This window comes from Bidens hawaiensis, unplaced genomic scaffold (genome assembly GCF_021521415.1).
Source record: "Bidens hawaiensis isolate Kalapana, Puna unplaced genomic scaffold, B.hawaiensis_p1.1 tig00040272_1, whole genome shotgun sequence".
In the NCBI taxonomy this organism is placed as follows: domain Eukaryota; kingdom Viridiplantae; phylum Streptophyta; class Magnoliopsida; order Asterales; family Asteraceae; genus Bidens; species Bidens hawaiensis.
In genome coordinates, this window is record NW_027497118.1 from 11,290 (window position 1) to 38,079 (window position 26,790).

Sequence of the window (26,790 nt, forward strand, 5' to 3'; positions counted from 1 at the left end):
ACAAAATTTGGATGGTCCATTGCCTTGAAGATCAAGTACAATCCAAGAGTAGTTATTGACTAAATAGTTTTAATTAATTGATAGCAATGACAACCATTATTGTGAGTCCAGTTTCTTACTATCCTTGTTTTTAGATAGATATATGTATGGGATAACAGTGACAACGGTAGAATATGAGAATAACATATAAATATAGCATTTTTCCTTGTCTATTAAATTTGGATTCCATTAAAAAGTAGCGTTTGCATTGATGCAAAAGACAAATGAGCAATAAGTTACGTCAGTAGGTCATTTAAAAATAACATTCACAGAACGTGAGACCATAACAAACTAAGCCGTATAAAATAACATTCATAAAACGATGGGTCATAATAATACTATTCATGAACCGCTGGACACGACTAAGTAGATCTACGGCCTTATGGACTAGAAAACCAAAAGTATCAAATGCAAAAGGTAGAAACACGTGTTGGTTGTTAAGAAACGCTTATTTAATCATCCGATCAAAGTGACCATTATATGATGCTTAAGATGAATGAACCATGACTTGGTTGATCTTCCAACCGGATTAAAGTTCAAGATGAAAGCGAGATTTACATAATACTTGATAATGTGATGTGTTGTTTCTAGTTCTACTAACAAGACCTAAGCCTCTGTTCGGTTCACAATTTGGCAGCCCAACGATTGCGATAGATTAGCCTTGGAAAATTAAAGACTAAAAAGAAAAAAAAATACCGCAACCTAGAAAATCAGGTAGTCACTTGGTCGTTCAAAAACCAGGCAGCTGCCAAGAAAATTTGGCAGTCGTCAGGATTATCAATAACCGGTCAGATTTCAAAAACCAGGCGGGAACATCTTTGTCAGAAAGACTGAATATAGGTAGGCCAACGTGAACACTTTTTGTAGAATTATTACACGTGGCTGTTTGTGATCGGTTTAAAAAATATAGGTGGTTTTTTAGTTGACATAATGATATTTGAAGATTTTGATGGACATTAGAGGAATAGGCCTGGTCAAAATGAACATTTCGGTTTTTCCCCTACATAAATATCTAAAAAAATGTTTACTCCATAATGTGATTTTTTATATATTTCCTATATTTGAATATCACAACTCTTTTTAAGTATTAACACATTTAGCAAATAAGAATTATGTACTCAAGTGTTATACAAATTTCTTGCTGCTAGTTGTTTATAAGATAAAAAAACTAACTAAATTAGAAAAATGACTATACAACACATATGTTTGTATACAAGCTTAGAAGTCCCTGGGCTCTTGTCTTGTGGACTGATTTGGGTTAACAAAGGAGCTGGGCTGTAGGCTAGTTGAACAAGAGAAAGCCCAATAGGGTTGTTAATTGTTATCAAGCTACAAAGTTTAAATGGGATGAGATAAGACTAGAGCCGACCAAACCGCTCGTCGCTCGAACTCGTCCGTCACTTCATCGGAAATTGCTCAGAAAATGCTGGCTCGTTTTTTTCCCTCGATTGTAAACGAGTCATTGGCTCGGTTCGGTTTGTAAACGAGCAAAGACATGCTCAGTTCGATTCGGCTCGAAAATTTTTATTTTATTTTATATATAATTATATAGGAACAAGTATATACATATATAGGCGAAACACATAACGTTTTAACTAAACAAACACAACACATAGTCTAAATAATATATTCACAAGTAACATAAACAAAGAATTAACATAATCAATAAACAAACAACAAAAATATGAATCATGTACAAAATAATAGCCAAAGATCAATTTTTTATATTCAAATTAACATATTAAAAAACACGAAATTAGGACTAAATACGAAAAACAAGTTGGTAAATGTTTAAAATAATATCAACACTCGTATAGATCTGTATAAAAAAGGAAAATAAATAAATAATTAATGACGTGGCAAAAATTGGCCCCCGGGTGGCGTAATTGGAAATCTACACTACCACCAACAATGTTTTTCTAATATAAAGCTACGTAACAAAAGCTCTACGTTACGGTGATGGCAACGACGCTAAATACAAAAAATAAGTTCGTGACTGTCCAAAACAATATTGACACGTACATCATATGATTAAAATGAAACAAACTCAATTGATATTAGTTAGCTTCGTTAGAGTACTGATCTAACCCAAAAATAAAATTAGTAAACACAAAGAATACTCGTATACATTATGATACAAAATAATAACATTTTTAAAAGACGTAAATTTTATCCTTAAAAACCCAGACATTGTGGTGGTGAGTCAACACGAATTTGATCGATTTCGATTACATTCCTTTCTATATCAGAACTAAAAAAACAAACAAAATTACATATTAAAGCAAAAAGAGTAAAATAAAATAAATAACTAAAAAATAATTCTGTTGGCCGGTAAAAAAAATACTATAGGCATGTATGTGTACTGTGTACCATTGACACGTTTTATACCCTCCTTCAAACGACACCGTGTTTTCTTTAACAAGGACACCATCTTACTTTTCAGTTTTCAGTGATAACGATAGGGCCATGAAATACATGTGAATTCAACAGATTATTTACTTTTTTTTGTCTTTTTTTGCCATGGAATACAGAACAAAAATGCGTGACTTAGTTATTGTGTATTTAAATATTTGGTTCTTTTGTTAATGTTAAACTTTTCTCTCTGATTTTGAAATCTACATATAGGCAAAGTTACTATTATTATAAACTAAAGAATATATAAAATGTATCATGTGACCCTTCGGAGTTTGTGTAATCCGTCACTAAATTTTTTTGACCCGTCATTGTTGTGTAATCCGTTCAGATAGCAAAGGCAAAAAAGAAAAATATATAGCCACACAACATATAGCAACACGAGCATAAATCCTTAACTAAAGTTTAGGGTCTAGGACACATTGACCGACCATGGTCAGATTAACTGTATTATTCATTGTGAATCTATTTTTGTAGTTTGACCCCGCATAATTGTTTGAATAGTTGAAGTGAAGAACCATAGTGATAACTTATTAGAAATTTACCGGTCACGTGTGGCCTCTGTGGTGATGTTGTATTTCTTGAGAAAAAAGAGGATTGCGAAAAAAGAATATATGGCATAAGTTGTTTATTTTGTTTTATTATTATTATTATTGGTTTTATTAATGTGTCAAGTCAAATGAGTAGTTTCATAAAATTAGGCACTTATCTATACAATTTGATACTAGTAATTTACTTATTTTTATCAATTTCTTTTTTAAATATTATTTGTGGGAAAAAATATTGAAGTTGTATTTTAATTATATATATATATATATAAAAATAGAAAGTTATAAAGTTATTTAAAAGTTAAAAGACCAGTTGAAAAGAGGAGAAACGTACAAAGTAAAAACAAATAAATAACACAAGAAATCAATTAATCTTTTTATGTTAAATGAATTAATACTTGCATTGTAGCGCCTTTTCTTCTTATTCTCTCCACATCCTAGTGAGGTTAAAATATATATATATATATATATATATATATATATATATATTGGGCTTGAGCCTTAAAGGAGGCCCGGTTCAGTTATTAATATATATATATTAGTTTATCTTCTTCACAGTTAAAAAGCACTTCTCCGACACAATGCCTCTAGCTAACCCTCACCTATTTCTCTATTATCTTCTACTCCATCTACAGTCAACCGGTATGGTGGTCCGGACTCCGGACTGGTCGTGTAGACAATGTTAATGAGAAGATCTATGACGTTTTTTTGAGCTTTAGGTATGCTTTCTGTTTGCTAATCTTATTATTAATATTAGTAGCTTACTAGAGATTGTTTTTATTTAAAAGGTTGTGTTAAAATCAAAAGTTTTATTTATGTAAAGTAATAAATTCAGTGAAGGAACTAGAAATTTTCAATTGGGGTAAATGAATAAGTAAAGAACTTCTCCGTAAACGAACCAAACGAACATGAACATGCATGTATATATAGCTTTAACTTAACAAAAGACATAATGAATAAGTAAATAAGGGTTTGATTTTCGTGTTCGCTTATTTTATTTAATAAGTATAAACGAACGGTTCATGTATATGAACACTAGCAAAGATGTATAGCTTTAAATAGATGAATGGACGTTCTAAATGAACACCAACCAAGGGGGTGCTTGGGATTGCTTGTTTTAGCAACTTATAACTTTTTAAAAAGTTAAAATGGTGTTAAGTATTGTTTATTGTGTGATATTATAACTTGTCAACTTATCCCAAAAATAAATTATAAAGAGATAAAAATAAAGAATCCCCGACACCCCTAAAACTAAACGTAAATATTAATATGTTATACCTAAAAACATAATTAGATTAAACAAATTTTAATAAATTATATTTTTGGTTTTATAGAGCTAAATTTAATATATGAGTTTAAAAGAACTTAAATGATTGTAAAAAACCAAGCCAACTTAAACGTACGTGAATTTTTCTCTGCTATTGCTTTGGCGGAATTTACCGGTGGTTAGCCAGAAAAGTTTTAGCAGCGCCGCTATTGAGTCATTTTTATGTAGTGTATATACGGTATTCTGCTATGGTATTGTACTGGTATATAACGAGAATATCATCATATATATTTATTTTATTATTAATTTTTAATAAAAAGTTAACTCATGTCCTATACAACTAAAAAGCAAATGTATCTCCAATATTAATGCAAGCGACACTCAAGTATTTGAAATAAGTCAAAAAGATGGACGCCCATTCACAAAACCGGATAGGATCTAGGCTATCTATTTGTAGGCTTAGACTAATGACAAGTTTCTCTCTCCTATCACGGGAATATTTAAAATTATTTATTTATAATATTTATATATTTTGTAGGATTTTAATTTTATTTATTGTAAGTAAGTTAATAATATATTTAGGATTTAATGATGAAAGAGTTTCACAAATACATAAGATATTATTCAGGTTAAAAGCTATCTGGGTTTGGTGAGACCTATAATCCGTTTTTTTTACTATATAATTGTTTCTTAATTATAAATAATGTTTTTTTTATAAATCGGATTTTAATTTTTAGTATATCCCTATTTCATAGGATTTTCATATCAAATATTTGATGGATTAATTTTTAATATAATGAGATGTTATAACCCGTTTAAAAGAAATATGGGTTTGGTGAGACTCATACCCGTTAATTCGGGTCAAAGGCATGAAAAACCTTCATTTACAAATAAAGCAATCTGATGACTTAAGAGAATTTAAGAAGCTTTCGTCTATATATATTTAAGATACTAAACTTACTATTATGTCACATGTTTTGTATGCTACTATGAAATTAAATTTGTTACAACTTACAACACTAAACTTACTATTATGTCACATTTTTTTCATACTAATATGAAAGTACATGGAGACAAAATTGAGGCGATAGCAATGAACATACACATTTCTGACTTGAGTGAAACGATTGATAATATTCTACAACTTGAAGGCAGGATCAGGGGAAAAAAAAGGACCGCATTTCTACAAGGCTAAAATGTATGTTTTGACGCTGTCGCTTTCAAAGTCACCGTAGAGTTTTGATTGGGTTCTGGCTGAATTGGGTTAAGCGATCTGGAACCATTTCTTTTCTTTATTAAAAAAAATGTTACGTGATGTGTTTTTCGCCTCGTCGTGCGGACAGCATGCTAGATGCATTCACCACTAGAAAGGGGCATTTAAATGTTCTTTAAAAAAAACATTTTTCAAATTTCTTAAACTTCTTTTTGACTGAATTAACTCTTTCATAAGAGATTACTAAAAAGAATTACATAAAAGTTTGATTTTTTTTATTACACTTAGTCAAAAGTAAAATTTGAATAGTAACAATAATTATATATCAATTCTAAGATCAAAGAAAACGTTACACGACCAATAAAGAATTTTGTAAACCCACAAAATGTTAGCATTCTTAGGTTCTTTAAGACTTTGTGATTGGGGAGTTGAAAAGCGGAAGGTTGTTGAGCTTCATGAAGTTTGAGAGGTAAAACATCTTTTTAATAGTATTTTGTTACATTATTAACTTTTTTACGTGTAATGAGTAACGAGTTTTCATTGAGTTAATGCCATATTTTGATACATAAAGTGATTTCAAAAGTGGTTTCGGTAACGTCATCTTTTGCAAGAGCAACAGTAGAAATTTCAAAACTTTTTATAATGAGTAACGAATTATATATATATATATATATATATATATATATATATATATATATAATTGTAAAAGTTTTTATTTAGTTCTCTGAAAATCTTTAATACAATACTTATGTAGCATACGAAACATAATTAATGAAAAAGCACAACTCAAACGTTTACGTAAATTATATTGTTTTGATTTTTCTTACAATAGTCGTAGTGGATCCACCATCAAGTAAAATAAAAAGTTCATCATCTTGATATAACACTTTTTGTGACCATCTAACTTTAACATGTATAATGGATCCACCAATAAGTAAAATAAAAAGTTCTTAAGTATAGCTGAAAAATGGTTTTAACCATCATTGATTGATTGAAGCTTTATTTGATTGAATATGTGTTTTAAACCCTTATTTGTTTATCGATTGATTCTTTAAACTAGTGAAAGTGAATTTGTGAGAGTTGAGCTAGAGTTAAATGGTTGTTAATTAAAATTTTGTACTCATTAATTCAGTGTCTTATATCAGGACAATGAGTCACAATTTAGTTAAAGCCTTGTTGTAAGAACTCCAAGCTTGTGAGAAGGTTCTGATAGTCGACGAAACCAACTTTGATTGGACAAAAAGGCTTTGTGAGCTTACTGGATTTGGGTCTGAAGTTCTTACCACAACTCCCTTGCCAATAGGTAATTTAGAGCAATTTTTATTTGTTTTTATCTTTTTTAGTTAGTCATGTGATTAAGGAAGTCCTTGCAGTGATGTGATAACAATTTGAAAGCTAGGAATGTGACTGTTCTACCCAAAGTTTTAGTAAACTCCATGGACACTGAAGAAGAAATTGCTTTTGAGAAAGTAATTTTGGCTGAAAAAGAAGTGATACAACCATTGCACTACAACAAAATAGTTTTCATCAAACCTTCTAATGCTAAAATAGTCAACTAATTCATCAAAAAGGCTGAAAAGATGGCAAATGATGAGCTTCTCTTTGTCAACCCTCAAAAGATTGACCACACAACCTGGAACCTCCATCAAATTGCTAAAGATCATAACATGAAGTTTGAGGAGCATATGGGTGGTTCAGAGAATTTTGGAAGATTTAAAGTTGGCGAGTAATGAAAATTGATAACGGCATTCCTATTCATTGCTTAATGTTTTCAAATTACAAACTTGAAACATATTACATTTGCTATGTTTTTACAAATGTACTACTCTTGATGCTTTTGCATATTGTTGATTACTATTCTGCTTAATGAAAATTGATATGTATACTCTTGTTTGAGGTTATTCTTACTACTTTTGCATATTGTTGATTACTATTCTGCCTCAGTTTTTCCAACTTTACATTTGCATACTGTTAACTATTATGCTTCCGATCATCATCCTGACCACTTCCTAAAACCTGAGGAAACATGCTGCTGCTACTCATCCAGACACCCTTGATTGTAAGCTTGAGGTTGACGTTTGGGTTGCCAATGAGAAGGACGATTTCTTCAAAGTTTGTTTGTTTGGTCAACCTCCACTTGTGCACCACTTTGTGTTTCTTTGGCCTTTGTTCGCTTGTCCTTTTCCTTTATTCGTGTTTCTACCTTCATCTTTCACAACAAGCGTAATTTCAGCTGTTGGCTACTCATCGGGCATAAACCACCCAATAGAAGGTTGAGTTGTATTTGGTAATCATAACTATACCAAACCAATTTGAGTACACAGTTGTTACTAAATATAATTTGTAAGTTCAAACAAACAAAAGTTTATAAATTGGGACTCATAGTTATCAATTCTGCAAGCTAAGAAAATAAAACCCCAAATTTAATTTAAAAGATTCCTTCTAGAATAATCAATCATCAAGAATTAGGGTGTTAAAAATTGGGGATCTAAAGATGCAAACTTGATGCAAGGGAAGATGGTCGGTTGGAGGAGATTGAAGTTTTGGAAGGTGGTCACACCATCCGACGCCGATGGTTCAGACTTTAAACCTGAGATGGCGGTGAGGAGTATGGATAAAATAAAAGGATAAGATATGCAAATTAGAAAAAGACACGAGTTCAAAACGTGTCAAGAACAAAGTAACCAAAATCGATGTCATCAGCAGCCCCCAATACGTGTTTGGTGTTTTGTTGGTTGTTGTAGTTTGGACTTTTGGTGCCCTTCCAAGGTAAGGGAATGAGATGGTTTTTGACGGGAAGTCGGTGCAACTAAGGGATGTTGGTGTCTGCTCGTATAGGTATGTCCGTTTGTAGGAGTCGTATTGACAACACGTGAATGATAAGTATACGAAGGAAATACGACAGGCCTTGATGTCTAATATAGTTAGTTTTATACGACAGGCCTTGAAGACCCTACCTCAGGACCAGGCCCCCAATGTGGCCCATGACCCATTAAGGAAGAAAGTTGATGAAAGCCCAATGAAGAAAGCCCAAAAGCAAGGAAAAGGACAAGATGATCAAGCAAGGAGTGGTCAAATTAGGGGGGATCTCAAGGTCACTGTTCCTAGGTGTGAGGCTCAAGACAAGTATGTCTCCTGAGCCCAGTCAATGTCTGAAGGATAAAAGACTGAAAGATGAGGACTCAGCAGGGAAGAGAAGAAACCGGACCAAAGAAAGTACTGTCTAAGTTAATTAAAGTACACGAAATGTAATAAGAACCCTCTCCTCCCCCTATATATGGGGGTGGATGGCATTTGTAAAGGAGGGAGCACAATTCTTCTAACTCACTGGAATACTATTGTCCCCATTTATCACCATTCTCTTGGCATGTATGACCAACTGATTATAACATACTCTACCATTCATTCTACACTCTCATTAGAACATTAATAACAAATGAACAACTCATATATCTCTTTGGTCATTCTAAGAGCACATCTTGAATCCATACTATAATAACATTTAGGGTTCCAACATTGTAGTTTGGACTTTTGGTGCCCTTCCAAGGGGAATGAGATGGTTTTTGACGGGAAGTCGGTGCAACAAAGGGATGTTGGTGTCTTTCCGTATAGGTATGTTCGTTTGTAGGAGTCGTATTGGCAACACGTGATTGATAAGTATACGAAGGAAATACGACAGGCCTTGATGTCTAATATAGTTAGTACTATGTAGAGGTGCACAAAAAACCCGAACCCGGAATTGGACCCGAAATAAAAACCTGAACCCGGTTTTTTTAATACCTGAACACGTACCCGACCCTTCTCGTAGGGTACGAATAGGGTATGAATTTCGGTACTAAAACCCGAACCCGAACCGATTTGTACCTGGTAATACTCAAAACTCGAACCGGTTCTATGCCCGGAACCGGGTTTTTCCAATACCCGAAATCGGGTATTTCAAATACCTGATGTATACTCGAATACTACCTTAAAAATACATGAAATATACCCCTAAAAAGTGCAAACTTTTGAAAAATCCAATTTATACCCGAAAAATACCCGGAAAAAAGCCCGAAAAACCCAAAAATAAGGTTTTTTCAATACCCGAAAATAGGGTATTGAAATACCTGGTTTTAGAATACCCGGTTCTATACCCGAACGCGACCCGGGTATTATCAATACCCGATTTTCTAATACCCGGTCATACCAGAACCCGGTTCCATACCCGAACCTGGGTATTTGAAATACCTGATTTGTGCACCTCTGGTTCTATGAGGACCTCCTACAGACCCTATACGCCTTTTATAATTCTTCGTGGGTGAACCATACGCCTTGTCGCCTCATATAGGTTATAATATCTCATTCTTGTTCAACTTTTTCAAAATTTTCACCTTCACTCATATACACATTATAAGACCCGTGTAGGTTTTTGTCAACGTCATTTGACACCATCATCAATCAACTTGTTTGTATTCATCATCTCCATCACCAATCGACTTGTTTTTAACCAACCTCTCTATCATCAAACAACTATATTAACTTACACTTTTTAACTAATTAAGCAAAAAAAAGGTTGTATCTATTTGTTTTTAACCATCCTCTCCATCATCAAATGACTTGTTTTTTTACCAATTTCTTCATCATCAAATGACTATCTTTTTTCTTTTTACTTTTAATTAATTAAACAACAATTAAAAAGAGTTAAATCTAACCCGAGAGATGGACTTGTCTTAGACACTGATTATACTTGGGTATTACTGAATAATAAAAAATTGGATTTTATTATTTATTTATTTAATTCGGACTATTAAACTATCGACCAATAATAACCCCAACTAACATTTAAACGAGTGGCAATCTCAATTTTCAGTTTTGTTACCAAAACAAAACCAATAGAAAGTGTTAAATGACTTAATTCGCGTGGCGTGTGACATGAAATGTGACTGTTAAAACTGGGTTGAATTGGTGTGACATGACATGTGACTGTTCAAACCGGATTTAAAGTTTATAAAACCCTATCTTCCTATAATTTCCTTCATGTATTTCCTAGATTAAACATGTATATTTCTATTCTTACAAAGAAAGTGTAAGGTAAGTCCGTGCATATCAGAACGCCGGCCCTTCCCCAGACCTTGCGCAAACATAATTAATTAGTAACATTTAGATTAGTTAATATTAATAACATTTGTATATATCGAGAAGGCAAGCATAATTAATTGTGTATACACAATTTCAGTTCTATGAAAATGAAAAAAAATATACAAATTTAATCTGAGAAATAAATGAAAGAATTTATAGGAAAGATGACATGTGATTCAAGTCATTCACCCCAGAAGTGTTAAAACTTGTCATAACATAATAATCATACTTTTAGATTCATAACTTTTCAACTTTGTGACAAACATTCGATTTTCGAACTTAGTTATCGTGGATATTTTCATAAACAGTTTGGCATGTTTAAAACTTCATAAGAAAATTGCCTTAAAGTAAGATTTAGACGACCTGGTCTAAGCGCGGTTTCTTGTAATAGTTCCAGAGGAGCTGTGTTTGGTAAAACTTGCTTCACCCCATGGAAAACTAGTCTAGACTTGCCACCAAATATCAAAACGTCACCCGATTTCAACAACACACTCTCTGACTTGTATTTATCTCTCGAACGCCCATACAAGAATTCCGCAGTGTCACCAATGGAGATTGAAACCACAGGCAATCCTCTTCTTAGACTATCATTGCTCTCATCAAAATCCTACAAAAACACATAAACATTAACTTTATATATTATGTGACAAATAGCAAGTAATATTAAACTAGAGGTGGCAAATGGGTTGGGTTGGGTCGAACGGGTCATGGGTCGAAACGAGTTTGGGTCAGAATGAGTTTGGGTTAGAACGGGTCTATTAAAAAAAAGGTTATTTTGGTTTGGGTCGGAATAGGTTAGGGTCCGAACGGGTTTCGGGGTTTTTTTTTCTGAACGAGGATAACGGCAGAAACATTTTAGTTTTTTGTTTTATAATTATATTTTGAGTTATGACTTTTTTATTATTTTTTTGAATTATTTTTGTGGGGTTTTCTATTAAGATCAAAAGCCTTCAAAAAAAAATATACAAAAAAATAATAAATAAATCATAACTCGAAATATAAATCATAAACAAAAAAAGTAAAAACACTAAAATGTTTCCTCAGTTGTCCTAGTTCCATAAAAAAAACACCAACGAGAATCGAACCGAAAACGAAAAAATCGATGAAAATGAAACAAAAAGCCAAAACCGAACCAAATCAATCGAAATCGAAAAAATCAATCAAAACGAAACTAAAAGAATTCAAACCAAACTAAAACGAAACTGAAAAAACAGACAAAAACGAGTCCGGAATCGACCAAAAAGAAACAAAAGAAACCAAAACCCAACCCGTCCCGTGTGAAAACTCGTGTTGGCTTAAAACCTGAACCGAACCCGTTCCAATCTGAAACCCGTTTCGTTCTGAAACTTGTCTTGTACGAAAACCCGTTCTGATCCAAAACCTGCCACGTTTCCTTAGGACACTAACCCACATCGACCCATTTCTTTGAACGTGTTGACCCATTTTGACCCGAAAATAACAAGATGGAATTTCAAATGACTCATTTTGACCCATTTAGTTAAAATCTTTTACCCAAACCAACTCATTTAATTTTTAAAACAACCCAAATTGACCCCTATATTTATACTAACCTGATGAAGGCCAAGTCGACCATAGACGGGTGAATAGAAATTAACTATACAAATATCCGGGCACATAAAAGGAAGTTTTCGCAAATGGGCTCGAGCATCTTGAATTGTGGTTTCAGTCAATGAAATAAGTTCAGATGGAAGCGGTGGTGCTTCAGAACCGTCACTTCTGCAACGTTTCTTATATTTTGTGACGGGATCCCAGTTTCGGCCAAAACACATCATTTGTAGTCGAAGTTTAGCTCCATTTTCGTGACTAGGCTGGTAAAACCCCCCGGGGCTCACACCCCACTTTTCGCATATATTCACTATATCAACCTAAAATATTATTATCCAAATTCAACTATAACAATATACAAACCAACATGTAAATTAATTTCTATAATAGTTGTGATTTTGCAAAAAACCTGGTCCTTGATGCTGATGTAATTCTTCATAAGAATCATTCCGTGTCCAAGTATTTCGTAACTTGTTGAAAGGCTGCTCGTTTCAGGCACGGGTATTTTGGTGAAGCAAGGGCAGCAGAGTAAATTAAATGGTTGTGATTCATCGGAAACTTTAGCTAATGGAGTGTTGTGATACTGCTTCGATATTCTAATTAAAGGACGACGAAACGCAGTCTGTATGTATATAAAAAAATGTTATCATACTTGTTTATACATTTAACACTACCTAACAATTCTTTGCATATTAAAACAAAAATCAACTAAATTTAGTCGGTGCGTAAAAACTTAAGAACTTTTAAAACTCTTAAACATAAGTTTTATAGATCAAACTCAAACATCATGAAAAATACTAGAGCTTTAAAAGTTACCGTCTGCAAAGTCGGCCTTAGGATATTACCAGTTCTGTTGAAGAGCGGCATGGTTGTATCTTGCAGCCTTGCTGCAACAAACCAAGGGATTACTTCCATCATAGAACCTAAAGTTTTTTAAAAACATACCAGTGTAATGTAATACGTACGGAATTTACACTCAATTTATTCTAAATCATATCTACTATTGATTGCATCGGTTACACTAAACAGATAATTATGATCGCATACAGGGCTTAAACGAACAGAACGTCAACTTCATTTATGTTCATCTGTTTAATAAATGGATGAACATGAGCATATATTTTCATTCGGTAAGCTTAACGAATGCACACAAACAGTCGAACAGGGGCCGTATTCGTTCAATTTTGTTCGTGAATTTTCTGCAATGTGTTTATTAAGATTCATCCGTTACGTTCGTCGTTTACGTCTGTCCGGTTACGTTCGTTTACGCACATATGGCCGTTTATTAGAATTTTACTATTTTGGATATTATGTGGTGTACTTCTGGATTTTTGGGTGATTTTGTGTTGATTTAGTGACTATTATTCTCGAATAAATATATGTTAATTAGTGTCCGTTTACAAAATTAATGAACGGACACGGGCAATTAACAAGCTCAATTTCTTAACGAACAAACACCGGCACGAAGTTTCGTTCAGTAAAGCGTTCATGAACCGTCCATTTATCCAACAAAAGCTTAACAGACGAACAGGTCTTATCCGGTTCGGTTCGTTATGTATAAATCACACTAATATATAATAAATTATAAAATTAACATCCCAAAAACAGTTAAACGCACAAAGTGGCATAATAATAAACGAAAACTTACAAGTGTGTTACCTCTGGTGTGCTGATCTTTTGATTGTTGATCAATAAAACCCCCAAACGAGGGTTTATGAAATTGTGAAGAAATGGTTTGTGACTTTAAAGACAATGTTAATTTACTCGGTTAGTTCAAGGACAATTTGGTCATTTTATATTTTTATTTTAAAAGTCACGGACAGTTTGAACCTCGAAATTTACTCATTTTAACTATTTGAGTACCAAGGTTGTGTCGTGGCTTGCGGTTTCAAAGTTTAAACACTTTACGTCAATATTGTTAACTCTGTTAGATTTTTCTGTTGTGTATGATGCCATTATGGTCATTTTATACTACGGTTTATATAAGTTATAAAGTAATTTTTTTTAATATAACATAAGGTTCAAACCAAGTAAGCACACGATACAACTCATGATAGAACTATTGGACATCTCCACGTCTCCATCCACCAAATTGGAAATTGGTGTTTTGAAGCTTGCTTTAGGCTTTAATTTAGATGTGTTTGCTTATTTTTGAAGTTACTTGTAATGATTATTAAGTTTGGATATTCATGTTTACTATTTAATCGGTTTTCATTTCGTAATGTTCTTTCGGATTTATGTTCATGCATGTCCGTCTATGTTAGAGGTGTTCATCGGGTTTGGTATTTGGGTTTCGGTTATTCAGTAGTTAGATTTTTGAAAGTCTAATCAAAACACGATAATAGCAATCGGTCTGGTTGGGATTATGGTATTAAAAGATACATGAAGCCTAGAAACTAGCTCTTAGATCATGATCTTTTGTGTTTTCTTCATTTTGTGATTCCTTGTGAACTTTAGTACCCGTTTTTGTCCCCTGTCAAAACCTTTTGTTCGACATTTAAGTTCGATGAAAAAGAGTAAAAACCCATACTAAGGGTCATAACTGGAGCCCTAAGGCCTAAGACAAACAAAAAAATTGATAATTGAACAATCGACTGACTCCAAGATGAGCTTGAGTTTAAACAACCATTTTTCAGTCTTAGAAACAGAACACAAAACGATCCGAGTATAATAATCCAAACACTAAAACTAACATTTTTACACAGAAATTATAAGGTTAAAACAAGTCCAAATACTTCTAACTTCAAACACTAAAGTTTTTGAAACAGAGCCATTCTTTCTATTTTTAAAATATAAAATTTTGTTAATAGTACATAAAATAATTTTTTTTTCTAAAATGCAGAAGCTTGTTAGGGCTGATATAACATATTTAGATAGTATATAAGAATTTAATCCTACCATTAAAGCCCACATTATGCATCCTACTAAACACACATCCATCCAACAACCAATATTTAAAACAAAACAACTTAGAAGTTCTCCACTTAACCAATATTTAGGGCAAACAAGAACGGGCACATTTCAACAATTCACCAACAGATTCCACAACATGTTACAACTCCCAGAACAAAAACATTTTTTTCAAACGAAACCACATAACCATGCGAATGCAACCCGTTTGCCCTCAACAACCTTGTTCCGTCCCTGCTCAATGAACCTGGCATAACAATCAAAGGTTTCAAACTATACGTTAACTTGCAGATTTACAAGTCACTATATTTAAATACAATAAACCATACCTGATACCACGGATCAATTTTCTGACTAAAAAGAAATAAAGTAAGCTCATTTGAATGCACTTCAATGATTTCGCCCATAAAAGTCACCGCCACCTCGTCTGGGTTGACCCGAACCCCTCTCTTTGTATCTAGGAGCTGCATCTGCATGTGCGTCTAAGTGGCTTGACTTGTTATTATAATTATTATTACTATTATTGTTGTTATTGTTGTTTGTTGATCCAACTGGCTGGTACTCATAATGCATATTCTGCCTCGGTTTTTCCCTGTTTACATTTGCATGCTGTTGATAATTATTATGCTTCCGCTTATCATCTTGACCACTAGACCGATTATTATTTTGGCCTCCATACTTCCTAAAACCTGAGGAAACATGATGCTGTTGATGCTGCTCAAACGGGGCTTCATCTTCCATGTTACCATATCCTTGATTTTGGTCCCGGCCTCTAAATGAAGCAGGCTTTCTTTCTCTCCTACCCTCTTGATGCCCTTGATCATGTACAGGTTCATCGGGTTGGGAATATTTTCTAGGTTCCCTTTTCACCTCTGAGTTGGCAGTTTGACCGCTACCAGACCAGCCACCTTTATAAGCTTGAGGTTGAGGTTTGGGTTGCCAATGAGAAGAACGGTTCTCTTTTGAAGATGCAGGTCTATCTGTTTGGTCCACCTCCACTTCCTTCACTGCGTTTCTTTGGCCTTTGTAAGCCAGTTTTTTTCCTTTATTCGTGATTCCACCTTCATCTTTCACAACAGGTGCAGGTGCAGGTGCAATTTCAGTTGGTGGGTATTCATCAGGCATAAACCACCCATCGGATGGATCCCACTCATGCACAACATTAGTTTCAGTAGAAACAGGAATAGGATTAGGATTAGATTGGTCACTTTGGCTTGTAGATTTGTGAAAACCTTTCTTTGAATCCTGTTGATTACGTTGTCGTGATGCTCCATGAGGTTTCACCTGCTGCTGCTGCTGCTGCTTATTATCACCACTTTTAGTAGGCCCCACATTTGAAGGCACAGGGATTGCTTGCGTATCTGTCATTTCTTCTAATGTAGGTTTCTTGGGAGAAGATGGTGATGTTGATTGGATAACGGTTCCTGTTGAGCAAGCTCTTTAGCCACTGGCTTGGGGACGTATCTTTCCATTTCTGCCCTTTTGCTTTTCAGGTTAGTCTGACCCGAGTTAATGGCCTTTTCTGGCAAAGCCATGTTATCCTGCATGGTCTCTTCTTTGTTGTGGGGTCGCACAGGGGCCCACACAGCAACATCACCTACATGAAATCTATTAGCTTGTGGATTTCTTGGCGTCCTTCTTGGGTGTTGTGGTTTATGCTGGTTACTTGGTAAAGATGAAATCTGGTCCGTGTGAGGTGGTTTTGCATCCTTGTCGTCAGTTACCGTCATGGTAGTTGGATTTGGATCAAGTGGAGGCGATTCTGGCTTTACAAGATCAACGTCTCTTGATGCAGAAGCATCATCAAGTTTGTGTTTATTCTTGCTACTTTTGTTATTTCTCTTTTTCTGCTGTGTTGACTCTTGACTTAGTACGGCTTCACCAGATACAGCCACACTACTTGCTGGATTTGTTATAACTTCGCCACCTGTCACGCTCAGAGTTGACTTGTCAACCGTACTCTCCACCACTTGTACACTCTGCTTTTGTCTATGACTAGCACGCTTCTGCCTGCTAACACCAACATCATTACCGTGAGTAGCTTTGCTTTCGGTATCACTTTGTTTGGAATGCATTGACTGGTCAACAGGGTCTTGTTGACTGATCTCACTAATCTGAGTAGCTACTTCAGCTTTTGAATCAATAGCTGGTTCAGTTGGTTTTTTGGATCCATCCACATCTTCCTGCTCAGAAACACTAGTGTTGTTTTTTTCTGCAACCTGCATTGTACCATCTGCTGTCGCAAGTGTACGCCTATTCAACTCTTCTAATTTTGCACGAGCTTTTGCTTTCTGCTCTCTTATCCTTTCTTCCTCTTCCTTTTGTAGCTCAATTGCACGTTGTTTTGCCAACTCCCTCATCCTAGCACGCTGAAATTGCATAAAGATGTATAGTAAATAGTCACACATATAACGAGTGAATAATAAAAGAATTCATAAATGAAGTTTACCTGTGCTTGACCATCAGCAGGGTCAACGACTTGAGTCAATGATTCGCCTGTATCCTTAGTTTCAGAAGTAATATGATTCTTTGGTGCAGCAGCCTCTGAACCTATAAATGAAGGTTTCTTTCGCCACCCATCAGTATCTTGATTACTTAATCTTCCTTTGGTATGATGATCTGCTCGCGTTCGAACGCCAAGATGTGCTTGCCTACAAAGGCCAAATTCAGTTTAAACAAAACATGTTACATGTTAAATGTGAAGTGTGACATCAGCAAATCCATATAATAAACCTTGAATTGTCATGGGGATGAGCAAGATCTCCAGTGGTGGAAATGCTACCAAATGCAATTGCAGAGTTGCTCTTTGGATTAATTAATAACTTATTGATTTGCTCTGCGTCCCCTCGAATATCAGACGCTCGTGCTTTTGCATTCAAATCTTCAATCTTCTGTATCAAGGTTGAATCTTTTGAGTCTTCGGAGAAAGATGACCTGTTTCCCCAACTCTCATTGGATGTTTTAGACTTGTGTGGGCCCTGAGAAGAATGCACAGTCACAGGGTCTGAAGGATATCCTTGATTTGTATGCATGTTTCTTCTTGAAGACATGTCTTCATTCCTACTGATGTCGGGTCCCCGTTCGTTCTTGTGAAATGATGGTCGCGGGTGGTCATTCTTTTCTATATTCTGCTCCCAACTGTCTTCTTCCATGTCGGCATTCCTTTCGTTTTCATGTTTTCTGAGAACTTTGTAGGGCCCATGAGACTCCCCATGAGGATGAGAATCCATTTGTTCAGAGACAAACATATTTCCAATCGGTCCACGTACGCCACCTGGCCCGCCTCTAAAGTGAGGATCATTGAGTTCTGATGGGTTTTGAGGTGGACGCATGTTGTAAACAGGCGGTCCATGGGGTCCAGGTGGCATTCCCATGTATGGCATATCACGATCATTGGGATTGTAGCCCATTGGTGGACCATAATAACCATCGTAAGGGACTGGACCAGGGTAGAATCCAGGCCTCATTGGCGGCATACCTGGACGGATAAAAGCATCAGGCTTTTGAGGTCTGTAAAAATCTCCGTTTCTTAGATGGTGTCCTCTTGGGCCAGGCCCAGGTGGAGGGCCAGATTGTGAATTTGATAAAGGAGGGGGCATTTGGGGGCGATAGTCAGGGTATGGTTCCATTGGATACCCACCATGAGGAACATGTGGATATGGGGGGCCTGCAGGTGGCGGTCCTCTATACCAAACACCAGGAGGAGGGCCATTCATTGGTGCCCTTGCCAGGCATCATAATGTTGAGGGGGTACATTAGGATTCCCATATTGATGCGGATCCCTCTGCCAGTTGTCAGCATTAGGACGAACGCCTTCATCAAAATGTAATGATCCATCTCTTGTCCAAGTATCAACGGTTCCACTCTTGTGTTCTGCACTCAAAAAAACATACCATTTATTCAGTCAATTGACAAAATTCTTAAAACAGTTAACAGAAAACGAAAAATCAGCTTGAGCCATCTCATTACCATCTTTCACAGGTGCAATTCTGCCAGAGCCTGAGCCAGGACGAACATGAGAACCATGATCTGTAACATAAGCAAGTTCAGATTCAGTAGCTTGCACATGATAAATATATCACATAACAAATATATACAGAATAAAAAGTCACAGCAACTGCTTCAAATTGTACCATAGTAAGTAAAATTTACCGTGTGGTTCACCGCTCTTTGTTGTGTTATCTTTTTCTGAACCCAGTGTTGGAAAATCCCCAGAACTAAGAGAAAAATCATTGACTTTGGAAGGTATTGACTACACAAAATAGCAGAGCAAATAGCTGATTAAAAATGAGTTTTTGATTCAGCATTCTAATTGTGGAAAAATAAAAGAGATTCTATTTTAAGGGGCAGATAACATCAAGCTAAAACTTACCAGCTTATCTGCAGTACCATTAGGGCCCCAAGCTCCTGAATTATCATATGCAGGCTCAGCAAAACGAGATAAATGTGAGCTGCCTGGTCTTGTATCTGCACTGAGTGGACGTGAAGTTAATGGTGTTTGGTTTGAAGTCAAGACTCCTGAAGCTGATGAAGGCCTAGAATTTGGGCCCCACGTAGAAGCAGAATGATCATGTCTATCACTTCCTGCTGTTGATGGCCGACTAAGGCCACCTGATGATGTAGGGCGGCCACTAGGATGATGTGGTGAGGCAGTAGTGCCGTCAGCATTTGGAGATGCTGCTGATGAACCCCAAGGATTTGATGTTGAAGAAGATGGCCGGCTTCCCCAGCTAAGGCCACCCCTATTGGTAACATGAGATGAAGGATAAACTTAGCATAAAAGAAAATTGAAAATGAACATGTATGGAATTAAATAAAAGAATCTCACTTGGGAACAATTTCCACATTTGGATCCAGGCCATGATTTTCTAACCTTGAAACAGCAGCATAAAGTGTGAGATTATTGGTACGTAAATGGTAAGACAATTTACCATAATTTGAATGTAAAACCTTACTTTTGGCTAGGTAAATTAATTGGTTTAGGAACAGCAACTTTGCCCAAAACAGTCATGCCACCTCTTCTTGAGGAGGACCACCTATAAAAACAGAAAATAGAAACATTAAGTACATCCGGATTTCCTGAGATTTGCTTTTTCCTTCATAAGGTAATCAGAGATAAAAAAAAAGCAACAAAAAAATGAGGTAAATCAGAAGTTTTAAAATTGTTGTAATCAAAATGCGTTATTTTTTCCCCACGTAATACATGCTTTATAAAATTAAAAATATGCAAAATGCAACTAAGCTCATGTGAATATATAAATGAAAGAATTATACTTCCGTTCTCCGGCCAACATGCTTGATGACATTGTTCAAATGCACTCCCAAGGTCATCCAAGAACTATCTACACAACCTGGAGATGAAATAAAAAAAAAATATTACTTTTCCACTACAAAAGCAGAAGACTTTAACTCAGTAACGCAACAAGATATATTACGTGGATTACAATACGAACAAATTAGTACGGTTGCACCTAGGCATTGGTTCTATGTGTGTAGTAAACTAGCTAAAGCGTATAGTCGAATACTATCATGCAGCACATAGATGCTATTAAAAATAAGATCTGAACGAAAAGAAGAAAAAACCCGTAACTATAGTAATTTACACACCATTTTAATAAATGAGCCAATTATTGTCTATTTCCTAAACCATAGTTCAGGTAAATTTTGTTTAACAGCGTCCAAAATAAATGAAGCAATACACATGATTTCACAATTCAGTATGAGCTCAACTCATTCGTTCTCATAGATCTTGCTTCGGTAGGATAATAGAATCCATGACCCAAAATTTAACCAGATCACTAGAGAGCAATGTACTTCAGAGTTCTTACTTTAATTTGTTTAATATTATCTACTGATACACTGAACAAAAGAGTGAATACTTAAAACGTTCGGGAATTTAAGAGAGTGCGAAAATCTCAAGAACGATGACACTGTCAAAAAGTTATTCTGAAGTTTTAAATATGGTAACAACAATTAACCTAAGTAACGACGATAAAGACCCAAAAATAATTCTGAGGCTTTAAATATGGTAACAACAATTAAAAAACTCATGAGAAGATCTTACAAATATGTAGCGGTTGAAGAACTCACTAACCATCTCAGAATTTTCTGAAAACATGAGTCTTTAAAATAATGCTAGCGATACTCATGTGCCAAACTTGACAACCCGTTATAAACCCATCCCATATGTAGTAGTTAGATAATAATCAGTATTTTGGCACGCAAACCCAATACCGATCTGATCAATATCTAATGCACACCTTTTAGCAAAAGATCAAAGCATCAACTCTCCGAGCCTAACAAAAAAACTGCTTTTTCAGTTTTTCACTTTTTGGTTGAATTTTTTTATGGCAACTCAACTCAGATGTCTCAAAATATGCAGTATGGCTTCCCCTAGAGCCGGATGCTAACCCTAGTTATTAAAAGCCCACACTTCTTGTTCTTAGGCGCAATAATCTGGCAACTCACAATAAATGCGCTCCTACTTACTAGGAGATGGTCTAGCTCTCTAGAAGCAAATGCAATAAATACATATTAATTCATTTTTTAACTTTTATTTAATGCACAATTATTCATCTTCTACTCCATATAACGGACCTTCCACAATACCACTTTTTGCCGCATCTCATCGAAATTATTCATCTCACCCAGATTATTTGAAGCTCTACATATCCAGTCATTTGTCTATCTTAAAATTTTGGCACTAATAAAATTATATTATATACTAAAAGTTAGAACTTTAGCATAACCGATTGAAGCATCTCATCTAGTGCCTCTTGTTATTCAACTTTTGGAATAAACAATATATTTTAACTTTTCCTTCATCAAGTTCACTAATTTTTTTTTCTAAAGCCCACGTTTTTTCTGCACATAGCACCTTAAACAACCACGATGCTAACAAAGCCTAAACCTTGCACATGTTTAGCTAACAAAAGGTAACCAAAGACACTACACTTCTCATAAAAAAATATCTTAAATCAATGACTGTAATTCTCTGGCGTTGAGAAACCTAACAAACAGATGTTACCAATACAATAAACTCATCACTAGACAAAGTAAACCTGAAGTCTACACTCTACATAACAAGTAACATAATCCACCACCACCACCACCACCAACTGAGACAACTTAAACCTCCAGCTGCTTACTTCTCACGCAATAACTTTCTCAAAAGAATTTGCTTAATGTCATTCAACTCGAATCAATCAACAACAAACAAATTCATCCAATCTTCAATTTAATTATATAAAAACCTATATCCGCGATATAGCCTCCATCTAAACACATACAATTACACAGATACATACCTTATAACCTAATAGCGTTCCGAAACCCTAATTAAACTCTAATTAAACAAAAACAGAGAACCAGTAATCAAATTTGTAATACTAATAATAATAATAATAATAAAAGGAGAAATCGCACATACTTAGGGTTGATAATTCGGATCTAGGAGTAGGAGTCGGATCTGGAGCAGGAGTTATTAGACGACGGTGACGGTTATGGTTGTTACGGTGGGAGTGAAGAGGCGTTAGATATACGGTGGTTGTGTGTGGTGGTGAATACAATTGATTCCAATGGGTTTGGTTGGGTGATTGGGTGGGTCGAGAGTGAAGGGTAAAATGTAAAATGGCTAAAGCCCAAAATATAAGAAACCTGATCTGAGTGAGTTAAGAGTTAGGATTCTTTAACCACTAGTATATTAGATTGCGTGACCTTTTACGATGATTATTATTATTATTATTATTATGAAATTTGTTAGAGGTAGGATATCTTTTTAATTAATTGTAATGGGTGTATAACATGGAAATAAATTAATGGCTAACAATGATTGATACCTTGTTGGGTAATTAATTAATTGAATATTAGATAAGATGAAATGAGAATCGGTTGTGTTCTTTAAGTTTCGAAGAGTGCGGTAGCCTAAATACAAGAAAGTCGGCGCTCAAAAAAAAAGAAGTGAAACTCTAACGACAAGTAAAAACTCTAGTTTAAAAGTGGGAGCTAATGTGACTTTCATAAAGAATTGGGACCTGGTTATCAAGACTTTGATATGGAGGGCTCGTGTGCTCTTTATCGACGTTAAGTTGAATTTTTTCAAATTGGTTATTGACGGTCTCCCGATATACTACTTTTTGTATATTGCTATGGTGAAGGCTGAGAAGATTGAAAGCTTGATAAAAAAAATTATTTTTGAGCTACGATTGATACCATATTGATTAATTAATAAATAAATGATACAATGTTGATTAATTAATAGAATATTATATAAGAGAAGATGAGAATCAGTTATAATTAGAGCTATAGATTTTTTCAACGATGACTATCGGATGTGCTGACGTTTCCATTGTAGTTATTGACGGCGGTAACTTGTCGGAAACCCATAGCCTTTACTTGATCCAGGATACAATTAGAAATGGAAGTGTGAAAGGTTTATCTTGGTTATCAAGACTTTGGAATCTAGACTTCAATATGAAGGCTTAGATGCTCTTTATCGATGGGAAGTTGAATTTTGTAACCATGACGAGCGCATTTCACAGTATACAATCACATAGACACAAAGATAGACGTCATGTCAATAAGGATATACCGACGCTAACTCCATTTTGTAACCATGACGAGTAACTTAACGCTATTAACTAGTTATCACAACGCATACTCAAATCATGTATATGGAAATCTAAAAGACATGAAGGCCCTACGAATACATTAACGCACTCTATAAGCATGTCTTCCAACTGTTAAGGGGCCTCACAATTATCATATTAAGGATATGATGCATTGATGCAACAATATGAATATGTACCTACCTTATCAGGCATGCAAAGCCATATCTCGCCGAGCAGGCTATGAACCATTAAATGGGTTGGTTATCGTCTTGTTGGTTATGTTTGCTCTCTCTTATTCAAAGGTTGAATGCAGTGGCAAAGGATGCTTATTGGACAATTTTAATACAAAACATTACACAAATTCACTCATTCATATTCATAAGGATCCTATATTCAACCTCTGCTAGGCTATGTGTAGTGAAGGGAAGGGGTTACAAAATGGGTCAACTTGCGCCATGTGGCGCCCAGTCAGCAAAGAGTGGGTTTTGGTTTTAGGGGTGTAGTGGTGTTGTAGCCCATTATACACACGTGCGCGCACGCGCACACACATATGTATATATCTCACACACAACATATTATAATAATATATATACACAACACAAGCCGGACAAGAATTTGTCGCTCCCCACCCCACCCCCACCACATTTCACCCCTTTTGTAGCCCGGGGGGTGTTTCTCTAAAAATTGCCCCCTTGTCGCCTTGTTTTACCGCCCACTACGCATACCCTTAGGATGGGCATTGGTATGAATGTAATGAAATGACAATACATATTGAACATAAGATCAGTAATAAGTATTAACTATATTAACTAGTAACTTTGCATTAGGTAATATAACTCCCAACAACTAAAGAGTTGATAATCATTCCACCATAATTACAATTTACAAACAAAATACACACGAGTTACAGTCAACTGGTTCTGAATTCTGACCTTGATATCGACGCTAGCCGGCTGGTCTATCAAATTTCAGTATGCAGCCACACTAGCAGACTCACAACCATCAACATCCACCCAAACTTCATTTAACCTCCCAAAAAACTTTAGAGGAGAATTATACTGCGCAATCGAGTATGCAAAGTTACTAGATGCAGAATTAGAGTATTGTGACCCGCTCAGGCTGGTGGCCAGCTTCTCAGCCTCTTCAACCGTGTTCTTTTCTCTAGCGAAACCAGAGAACTGGCGGACCGCTTTGCAAGTGGTGGTCCATGAATCAGGTTTAAGGTTAAGTTCAGGAAGAGGAAGTGGCGGTGAAGTTTGGAATTTTTCAGGTAAGTAGAAATGAACCACATATGTTGATGAATCATGAGGACCTGTTCTGCTTGTTAAAACCGGTATAGTCATCGGTACACGCGAATTGTTCAAATTCGCACCTTCGATGTACTGGAACAACCTGTAAAATATTACTATATTAATTTGGGATGTCGATGGAGCGTGATGGAGCGCAATGAGTTGATTGTAACACATAGCGCCCTGCGGTGGTGCCACGTCAGCCAATTTTTATTTTCTTTAAGAACATACGTTGTTTTTTGGGGGCTTACTAATTTATGTTTACGAATTAATGCTGAACTGTTGATCCCGACTGAATTTGCGTCGATTTCCCACCGTAACCCGCAATTTTTCTTTCATTTTAAATTACGTTAATTTGTTGCATTTGAGCGTTGAATTTATTTTTTGGTTTAGTTCCGGTGCCTTAACCTGATAACGACGGAATTCGTGTCGAATCACAGATTCACAGGCTCACAACCGTACAACTTGAATTTCACCAACCGACTACACGTCATTTTAAATATGTTTTCTTATATCTTAATCTATACAAGTGCCAACACTACTCTACGCGGTTACTAATTTATTTTTTGGCTTTATCGTACTTACCATCACAAACTTAACTGATAATGACCGAATTCACTTCAGTCACTGTAAGGCTGTGCCGTGTCAGATTTTATTACCTACTTGGCTAGAAATAGACTAAACAGGCAACAAACTACGCCACTAGCTCTTTTCATATAGCAAAACAAAAGCAAAGCCAAAGTGTATAGATTTAAAAAACAAAAACTTTATAAACCAACCCGTTTTGACCCGAACCAAAGTAAACATTTTTTAATCAACCCGTTCTGACGCTAACCCGTGACCCGTTTGCCAGTCCTAAATCATATTGAAGAGTTAATAAAACAGTAATCAAATTGAACAGCAAGTGATCGGTAATTGTAAACCTGTGGAAGCCATTGTTGGTGGCTTTACGAAAGTTGGTTTGTTTAACGGGAGCAGTCATCCAGACGGAGTGGCTGTATAATCTGATCTCGAATTCTGATTCGGAGTGGATCACGGTGTACGGTGGTGATTCATATGCGTTGATTAACCCTAAATTGCAGACGGTGAAGATGATGATTGTTAATAAGAAGGTCAAACTCATCTTCCAAATTGTTCTGTTAACAAGATCGGTCAGATTAATATTTTATACTTGGAGTGCTTGGGTAGTATAATCAATAATATTCATCTTAACCGTATGCGTCTATACGACTCGTACAAGAATTATACAAGCTGTATAGACTAAAAAATCTATCATTCGTACAATAGTTAGTCATGTGAGGCTATACGACTCGTATAATCCCTATACGAACCGTATAAAGTTGTTAACACACACCACGGGAGTGGTGTAGGGGTGACAATCTTGACCCAAACCCTTTCAAATGAGTTGGTTTGGGTAAAAGGTTTTAAATAAATAGGTCAAAATGAGTCATTTGAAATTTCATCCTTTTATTTTCGGGTCAAAATGGGTCGACAAGTTCAAAGAAATGGGTCGATGTGGGTTAGTGTCCTAAGGAAATGTGACAGGTTTCGGATCGGAACAGGTTTTCGTACAAGACAGGTTTCGGAACGAAACGGGTTTCAGATCGGAACGGGTTCGGTTCAGGTTTCAAGTCAACACGAGTCTTCACCCGTGACGTGTTGGGTTTTGGTTTCTTTTGTTTCTTTCTGGTCGATTCCGGACTCGTTTTTTCAGTTTTGTTTTTGTTCGGTTTGAATTCTTTTAGTTTCGTTTTGATTGATTTTTTCGATTTCGATTGATGTGGTTCGGTTTTGGCTTTTTGTTTCTTTGTGTCATTTT

At 35.6% G+C, this 26,790-nt stretch overlaps 1 protein-coding gene and 2 pseudogenes across 3 annotated transcripts; all 3 read right to left on the reverse strand.

Annotated features, from left to right (window-relative positions):
- Nucleotides 1-10,895: 10,895 nt before the first annotated feature.
- LOC143592014 (DNA N(6)-methyladenine demethylase ALKBH1C pseudogene) lies at nt 10,896-12,746 on the reverse strand (annotated as a pseudogene). Its single transcript, XR_013145833.1, has 3 exons — nt 12,573-12,746; nt 12,169-12,483; nt 10,896-11,204 (listed from the first exon to the last, which is right to left on the reverse strand). The product of XR_013145833.1 is annotated as a DNA N(6)-methyladenine demethylase ALKBH1C pseudogene (transcript).
- Nucleotides 12,747-14,998: 2,252 nt separating this feature from the next.
- On the reverse strand, nt 14,999-20,696 carry LOC143592009 (protein MODIFIER OF SNC1 1-like; annotated as a pseudogene). Its single transcript, XR_013145831.1, has 10 exons — nt 20,348-20,696; nt 20,029-20,109; nt 19,902-19,946; nt 19,446-19,815; nt 19,226-19,325; nt 19,043-19,102; nt 17,807-18,946; nt 17,523-17,724; nt 15,403-17,442; nt 14,999-15,320 (listed from the first exon to the last, which is right to left on the reverse strand). The product of XR_013145831.1 is annotated as a protein MODIFIER OF SNC1 1-like (transcript).
- A 3,795-nt stretch (nt 20,697-24,491) lies between these two features.
- Nucleotides 24,492-26,144, reverse strand: LOC143592011 (uncharacterized). Its single transcript, XM_077072035.1, has 2 exons — nt 25,895-26,144; nt 24,492-25,074 (listed from the first exon to the last, which is right to left on the reverse strand). Exons 1-2 carry the CDS (start codon nt 26,092-26,094, stop codon nt 24,651-24,653), a joined length of 624 nt encoding a protein of 207 aa, XP_076928150.1. The 5' UTR covers nt 26,095-26,144; the 3' UTR covers nt 24,492-24,650.
- Between the last annotated feature and the right edge of the window lie 646 nt (nt 26,145-26,790).

Bases quoted from the DNA above. Each gene is read 5' to 3' on its own strand.
- LOC143592011 (XM_077072035.1), bottom strand. From the start codon at position 26,094: ATGAGTTTGACCTTCTTATTAACAATCATCATCTTCACCGTCTGCAAT. The intron at 25,075-25,894 runs GTTTACAATTAC...AATATTTTACAG, and splicing joins ACCAACAATGGCTTCCACAG to GTTGTTCCAGTACATCGAAG.